Source organism: Propithecus coquereli, unplaced genomic scaffold (genome assembly GCF_000956105.1).
Source record: "Propithecus coquereli isolate 6110/MARCELLA unplaced genomic scaffold, Pcoq_1.0 Scaffold185, whole genome shotgun sequence".
NCBI classification, from domain to species: domain Eukaryota; kingdom Metazoa; phylum Chordata; class Mammalia; order Primates; family Indriidae; genus Propithecus; species Propithecus coquereli.
The window spans coordinates 558570-567315 of record NW_012143301.1 but is presented as its reverse complement, the minus strand read 5'-3'; the positions used below and the strand labels follow the sequence as shown (position 1 = coordinate 567315).

Below are 8746 nucleotides of genomic sequence, written 5' to 3'. Positions count from 1 at the left end.
TTTTTTTTTTTTTATTTAATCATCAAAATAGCCTTACGAGTTACTACCTCCTCTTTATAGATGAGGAAACTTAGGAAAAGAAGTTAATATTTAAGAAGTGATAAACTTAAGATTTGAAGCAATATATGATTCCCCAAATAAAAAATGGATCAGTGAAATATACACAAACATATCAGTAAATTTATATTTAAAATATCTGTTGCTCCTTTGAAATCAGTTTGGAACATGATTAATTGATTCTAAAGGTGCTGAGAAGATTTCTGAAAGTCCTTTTTCAGAATTCCGCACAGATGTTTTCTGGTCCAGAGCAGGGTAAGCACAGCAACCTGGCTTGCTTGCCTCGGGAGCTAAATTCAGCATACTACCTCTGTTGTGAGCATTTAATGAGCTCAGGCAGGTAAAGCCAGTTGGGCAGTACAGAAAACACATTGTATTGCATCTTATTTTCTCTAATAAAATTCAAGCTTTAAGGGCTTAAATAACACCTTGCTTATCTTTAAACCTTTCATCTGTCCTCCTGTTCTAGTATTTTGACGATAGTTATGTAGCAAATGCTAACCGAATTTTTACCTGGATTTAAGGTAAAAAATGCTGCCGTTTGATGGCTAAGTTGGGTTATGCAAATTAGTCAATTGCAGTTAGCATATCCTTTTTCTTTCCCACAAAAGCTCTTTAACAAAAATGTCCTTGCCTCTATGTACATCATATTTTAACTCTGATTCCTTATTAAGAATGCTTCGATATGTCTGATTTATCATCGTACTATGTCTGATTCCACAAAATATTATTAAGGCTTAATATATTAAGTTTCATCCTTTGAATTGTTCCCATTAGGCAAATAAGTAACAAGGGTCATTTTGCAAAGCAGAGGTGTGCATGCTATATGGTCTATTCACTTTCTGAAATGGACTAATACATTCTGCATGAGCAGAAGCTTGTAGGTGACTTATAAAGGTCACCCTCACATATATCATTACAATATTCCCACAAAGAGTTTGCCAAACCATGACCAAAATGCAGAGGAGGAAAATATATTTACCTCGTGTTCTTAAGTGTCAGCCATTAGATCCTGTATAGGGACATTAACTGAATAGCTGTCATAATTGGACCATGTTGAGTCCAAATAGCCAAACCGGTTACTCAGTCACCAGATGCATGCTTTGCCCCGGGAAGGGCTTGATTACAGCCAAGGCACCTCTCCGCAGCTGAGGCAAATCCTGAAGCTACATGACAGCTACCGCCTCTGCTGGGCTCGGTGGCTGGGCTCTGGCTGCATGACTGAAACTCTCATCCCCACAGGGTCTAGTCACTGTGCCCTTCACAGGCTGGGTTTGTTGGCCATGTCCATCCATGTCCATTTATAGTCACAAGTGGCCAAAGAAACACCTAGAAAACTCAAGTGAATTGCCTGGATTCCACTCATAATCCTCCCTGTCCCCACTGTGTAAAAGCAACCTTACCTACTTCTGACGAAGAGAGTCACTTATCTCTGCAAAGACAATGATTTCTCTTCTTGCCTCTTGGTCCTTGGACATAAAAAAAACACAAGTACCAAGTTGGTAGGCATAGCTTATAAATATAATAATGAGGCACTTATTGAGCACACTGAAGAAAGGTGCCCCCCTTGACGACAGAGAATCCTAACCATTCAGAGCCTGGAGTTGTGGAGATGGGAAACAAATGCTCCCCAGTGAACCGTTGAGAGCGGTGGCAACTCCCGCTTCCACTCCTAATCCTCATGGTATATTCGTTTCCTAAGGTTGCAGTAATAATCACAAGCTAGGTGGCTTAAACAATGGAAAATTTATTTTCTCACAGTTATGAAGGGCCGAAGTCCAAAATTAAGGTGTTGGCAGGGTTTATTCCTTCTGAAGTTCTGAGAGACAATCTGTTCCATGTTTCTCTCCTGGCTTCTGGTGGCTGTGAGCAATCCTTGGCATTCCTTGGCTTGTAGCTGTATCAGTCCAATCTCTGATTCCATCTTCTCATGGCCTTCTTTTGTGTGCATCTATCTGCGTGTCCTCTCCTCTTCTTATGACGACACCAGTCTTAGATAAGGGCCCACCCTGACCCAGTATGACCTCATCTTAACTAGTTATACCTGCAAGGACCCTACTTCCAAAGAAGGTCACATTCTGACATTTCAGGTGGACGTGAACTTTGGGGTGACACTATTCAACCTACCACACACGCACTTTCTCTATTAGGAACACAATGGAGTAGAAATGTCTGTGATTTGATGCATATCGGTGGCTTGCAGGATGGTATGAGATCCTTGCAGAGTATTGCCTCCGAGCTGCTGCTTCAGCTGTGTCTTCAGCACACAGCTGTAACATATCATGAGGCAGGAAGTTTCTGGGTGGCGTAGCATGTGATTTGACCAGTGGATCCCATGGTCACAGGCCTATTACTGCACTTCCTTTGCGTAGGCGATCCCCTGAGCTGACACATGTTATGTGGGACTCTCATGCCAGTGAATCAAATACCCCATAAGCTCTCAGGTACTTATGCCGGATGAGGTCCTACTGGAAGGAAAGCTAAACCCATTCCAAGAATGTGAATCTATTCCACTGAAAATGAACCACTGGCCTTTCCAGTATGGCTGGTCTGATTTGTCTCCTAAAGCAACGATGCCCCAGCAGGGGCTCAGCACTTGCATCTGCTGCTGACAGTTCTGACACTGGCAGTGGTGGTAACTAGATCGGCCTTGGTAAGCTGGAGAAACCATGCTGTCTGGCCCAGGGGGTATATAAGTCTCTAAATGCAGATGGCATAAACTTCCTCTAGAACCCAGGGGCCTGCATTGTGATTCTCCTAATGCAGCATGGCACAACACACCTTATTCCATCACTAATATCTCTAATATAATAGCATCTACCCAGTGGTCCAGAAAGCAAAGCTGCTTCCACTGTAACCTAGAGCTGCTACAGAGCCCTTTCCTGCCATGGGCCCCACTCAAATTCGGTGGCCTTTTGTATCAACTGGTATAGGAACCAGAAGACTATCCTCAGTGAAATATGCAGGAGGCAGTGAAGTATGTTGCCTCCTAAACTCAAGAAGGATCACCAGGCACTGTGCTTCCTTCTTCAGGGTAAGAGGGTACATGTAGTCATTTACTTTACACTTTGAAGGTGACACACCAGTCTGTCCCTCACCACTGGAACCCTAGAAATTTTAAGAGTGTGGCATTTTTAAGAGTTTACAAGGTTTATCTCCTCCCTCTGGAACACTGAGCCTTCCCATGGAACGTAATAATCTGATGGATCTTCCAGCCAGTCTATCCATTCCAGCACCCACTTCCCTCAACTTCTTAAATCCCTTTTCTCCACTACGTCACAGTGATCTTGGCATTTCAACTTTGCTCAGAATGGGCCATTACTTTTTCCATACTTCTAGAAGCCATCCTGATAATGAGTTCACATCATCTCCCAGGATCCTAGCTGGGTGTTAAACCATCTAACTTAAGATAGCTCTTATCCTGCAATCCTATGACCCAACGTGGGGGCTACCATCGAACTCCACCCTAATTTTATGTCCTCTCTTAAGCACTCTGATTCCAGTCTCAGGCATACTTCTCCAGCTCTTCCGAGCATATGTTGGCCAATTCTTGCAATTCCTTTGGGGTATAGTCTATTTCTTCCCACTTCAGGTCCAGCACCTCCCAACTAAGCTTTTTCACATGCACTCGAACCCCTCTGGCTTTCACATCTGGCTTTCCATTGCCTTTTACTGTCCTCAGCTGTTCATTATGTCTCTATTGAACAAGAATGGCTTAACAATAAGCATCCAGCCCTGTTATCCTCATAGCTACAATTTAGTCCACACAGCTAAAATGCCAGCCATGCTTTCTCTTCTACAATCACACCGTCCTATTATAATTCATTGCCAATGTAAGTTGTAACAATTGGAACTTGTGCCAGGGCCTGTCTGTTCTCCACCTGTCATCAATGATGGGATCTGGCTTACTTATCTTTGTGTATACCACACAATTAACTTCTGCTATCTACTTCCATATTAGCAAAAAAGAAAGAAACAGTCTATAAAAAAATATTGGAATGCTTTCCAAACTAAGTTGAAAATACAAAACAAGAAATAAAATATCAAAAGTAAGTGAAATACTAGATTTATTCAAAGAGAAATGAAACTTCCTAGGTAAAGCATCTGTAATAATACTATTTCTGATATTGTGTCTCTGAGAAATGGCTGAGTAATCATCTTTGTCAATACATTTAGGCATTAATAATAGGAACTGTTCAGGACATAGATTGTGAAGAAAGGGATGAATGAGTCAAATGCTAAAACATACATGACTATTTAAAATAACATGAATATTTAATGAAAATTTAGAATATAATGACATGATTTTCATTCTGTGAACATAAAAAGGAAAAAGATGGTAATCCATTTTACCCAACACATTTTACAAAATCATACACAATGAATTTATAAGCAGTGTTTAAATAAAAACAGCAATTTCATTTCAAATATATTACCATTCTATTCCTTTATCCTATATATATGTATCTAATTGGCAAAACCTACTAGATTACTGAAATCAGGTAACAATCAAATTCCATGACGCTTCAATTGCTTGGATCAATATACATCTTACATTTGAAATTCATTTTTCTTATGATATAAGCTTGATTACTGGTTCCTATAAAAATGCTATGCCCTACTCCTTGGCCCAGTAACTAGTCTTTTGCACAAGGCTAAGCAATGGTACTTTTAAACATCCATCCATGATTCATCATCTACACAACATTCATCCACCACACATGTTCCTGCTCCTCTCACACACGGCCACCAGTAGGCAAGCAGCTCTCCTAGTTGTCTTGTTCCTCATAGTGAGCATAGCCACTGGCATAGGTCCTTCCTAAATTCAAATTAGTAAACAAATCTGATGACTCGGTATCTGAATCCTTTCTGCTTTCATCTTCTTCCTCTTCATCATCCTCTCCTTCATACTCATCCTCCTCCTCATCATGGTACCCAGTATCACCATACTTGTCAGATGAAAGGTTCTTCCAATAAGCATCATACCCAGAAGCTCCATCTCCCTCTTCGGCTCCAGTCTGCCTGCCAAATTTCAGGGAGCGTGCTACAAAAGACAAACATGCACATGGCATTTTCTTAGTTCCAATTCTCTACATCCTCATTTTTCTCTACCATATATAAAATTACATGAACTTCACTGGCTGCTTTATTCCCAAATGAAAAAATATATTTTACTAATTTTCTCATGTAATAAGTCTATATGCACACTGTAACAAATATTACAAAGATTACAATGTCATTTCATTAAACTTAGAAAAACTTAGAAAACAAAATTAGAGCAACAGAACACTCCAAAGATAATAAGGCATATTAAAAACTAAAATACCTTTTGTTTGGTTAATGACAAGTTTATTTCAAATCACATAACAGAGTTGATTTCCTACCACTACATTTTTCTTAAAACAGTTATTTTATAATGCAGATACCATGAAAAACAAAGGCTTTCATTTCTTCTACCTTAATAGTTACATAAAGTTTAGTGCAGAAGATCAGCAAAATCATCAGTCTTTTAGTTGTAAAATCACTGCATTGTGCAACTACATCTTTGATTAAAGAAAGTACTGTCAGTCATTTAGAATTAATGGTACCATTCTGTTAAAGAGTCAAATTTCTCTTTAACAAAATTGTGAGCTACATTACTATAACCGTGTTTGTAGTAGTCTTACTCTTTCATAAAAAAGTTATATAAAACAACTTTTTATAGTAGTAATATATTACATAAAAACATAGCTGCTCAAATACCACATACCTAAGAACAGCTTCAGAATGAATTTGACTTCCAAGTACTGAAGATTACTACCACTTGAATATTAAGAATTTATAGCCACTCAATTATTTAAAAAGGAAGTCTCAATAAAAACAAAAAAAATCACTTTTTTTTATCTTAAATTTCAGGATTCGCTGTCATTAACTAAGGCAAATATCAAGTATCATAGTGAATACTGGTATATTTCTTAAGTTAAATTGAAAAATTTTACCCACATATTTTCCTAGGCTGTAAAATTGTACTTGCTTAAGAGAACACATTCATCTTTTCAAATAGGAAGAAGAAGTAATAAGATGAATGGATGGAATGGAGAAAAAAGATATGCTTGTCTAAGCATTAAAGCAAAATCACTCCATTGGTATTTTAAGAAGAGCCTTACTTGACATGCTAAGATCCTTAGTCTCCTGAGTCTCGTGTCCACATTTAGGGCAAGGAGGCCGTTTTCCTTTTTCTTGCTTAAACACCTTGCTCCTTGTGTGATCATCACAGAAACAAGCCTATACAGGATAAGCAAAATAAATAAAAATTGTAAAGTATGTAAAAAGACAGTATTCAATATTTCAAGGAAATTTAACAATAGAGTTTTGTTAAGACAGAGAGAGAAAGTAAGAATTTTGTTGGGACCAGTCACAGTCCTCATTTCAGTTTCTTAAGGAAAATGGTTTTTGCCAGGACTCTTCTGAACCAGGATCTAACACAAGGAAGACTAACTATACACAGAGTATGACATGTAGGTACATTTAGTCATTCATAAATATTTGAGTATTCACAAAGTCCCTGATGAAATAATGATGAACAGAGCCTATTTATTCACAGAGTATATGGTCTGATTGGGAACAGAGACAGTGAAGAGGCAATTATTAACACAAGACACTAAGCATAGAAAGAGAGCAGAAGAGGGGCACTAAAAAAGGCATGGGATTCAGGAAAGGATTCTTGGGAGACAAAGTCTTAGCTGAGATCTGAAGGAGAACACGGGTATAGCAGGGCAAGCAAAGACGGAATAATGTTCTAGGCAGAGGAAACAGTGCAGACAGTGCCTGAAAACTTAAGAGCTTGAACACCTCCAACAAACTGAAATCCATTTAGTAAAACTGGAGCAGAGTTGTTAGAGAAATAGAAGGCCGGGAGCCGTGGTTCATGCCTATAACCTTAGCACTCTTACAGGCCGAGGCGGGAGGATCACTTGAGCCCAAGAGTTTGAGGTTGCTGTGAGCTAGGCTAACACCACAGCACTCTGGCCTGGGCAACAGAGTGAGATTGTCTCAAAAAAAAAAAAAAAAAGGGTTAGGAATATAAGAATAAGAACCAGAGAAACATTTCTGAGAGAAAGTGAATTGACTACATCTGTTTAGTGATCTCTGACAAACAGAAATGCTAGAGGCAATGACTAAGAACACAGAATATTATGGAAATCTTTACTTTAATCAAATTCTTCTAAGCAGAACGTTCTGACATTTATTAAAATATGCTTCCATTACTTTGGTCAGAATGTTCTCCATAAATATAAGGTATAAAAAGCACTGAGCCAGGATTCTAGAGATAGGTTCACTAGTGGCAACTCTACTGCTAGCCAACTGGATGACCACTGGAAAGGCACTTAAAGCTTTCTCAATTTCAATTCTACAATCTCAAAAATAAAAGAATTAAACTACATAAATTTAAGGTCCCTTACAGATTAATTACAGTTATAAATAATCCAAGGACTGGTGGAGGAGTAAAGGGATTAAAAAAAAAAAATCTAAAAAGAAAAAATACGTAAGTATACCTTACAACGGAGACATGAATGCTGACCAAGCCGATTGCATGAAACACCTGTGGGAAAGAGATTCCTCTTAAAATCCTATCAATTATTTGGGTCTTAGATTTTTCCTTTGTCTTTTATTGAATCACTAAAAGCCTGTGATAGAATTATGGCCTTATCACTCACAGCTGTCTTTTGGGTTCAAATGCTATAAAGCATGTAAAACCCCCATGCCTCCAATAAAAATAATTCAATTTTTATATTATACATTCTGTGGAAGGCTAAGAAAGGCTCAAAAATGTTATACACTTTGAATACTCTTTTAATCTTTGAGAATCTTATACATATTACAAGAATTATATACATATAGTGTGTGTGTATGGTATATGTGATGTGTTGTATATCTCAGAGAGATAATTTATCATCTTTAAATTTACAGACGAGTATAGGAATTAGCATTTCATACCAGAATAAGAACCAAATTAGAGGAGGACACTATCTGGGGAATTTCAGTCTTTTTCCTATGATGTTAACTATTATTTAATAAGGGCTTTCTAAGGGCCAGGTACCACATACTACTGCTTTATATGGATTCTGATTTCAATTAACCTTTTGAGAAAGAAATTATCCATAAAGATGACACTATTAACCCAGTCAGTAACACTGGTTCTCAACTAGAAAATACATGAGAATTGTGTGTGCACGTTAAATACAGATGGCTGGCACCCACCACAGATTTAAAGACAGAATCTCTAGACCTGAGGCCTGGGCACCTGCATTTTTTTAAAACCTCTACAGTTATTTCTAATGCACACTCCTACCTAAAAATCACTGGAACCAACTAGCAGAACAAACTTGGGGTGGTATCACCTATTTGAGGGCATATGGAAATAAGAAGGGAGGAGGAAGGGTGATGCTGGCTATTACAATAACTTGAAGGTAAGAATGACATTTGGTACTCTGAACCAGGAACACTTTAAGTCCTGCAATTCCTGCTCAAGACTACAAAATGAAGAACTGACCCCACCAATATGCCACTGGCATCCCTGTTGAAAAATTCAGGACTGCACGTTTTAAGTTTTTTCTAGAAACAGAAAATAGATACTGATTTAAAGTACAGTTCATAAGAGGCTACATAAAAAACTTGATTACTTTTTCATTAAATTTAACACTTATAC

At 38.1% G+C, this 8746-nt stretch overlaps 1 protein-coding gene across 1 annotated transcript in view; it reads right to left on the bottom strand.

The window, feature by feature from the left end:
* Nucleotides 1–4487: 4487 nt before the first annotated feature.
* ZNF330 (zinc finger protein 330) overlaps nucleotides 4488–8746 on the bottom strand; it is an 18926-nt gene continuing 14667 nt past the window's right edge. The window contains exons 3-5 of the mRNA XM_012642727.1: nucleotides 7593–7667; nucleotides 6204–6321; nucleotides 4488–5101 (exon numbers count right to left, since the gene is read on the bottom strand). Coding sequence (XP_012498181.1) covers nucleotides 4827–5101; nucleotides 6204–6321; nucleotides 7593–7667 — 468 coding nt within the window. The 3' untranslated portion in view covers nucleotides 4488–4826. The remainder of the gene's footprint in view (nucleotides 5102–6203; nucleotides 6322–7592; nucleotides 7668–8746) is intronic.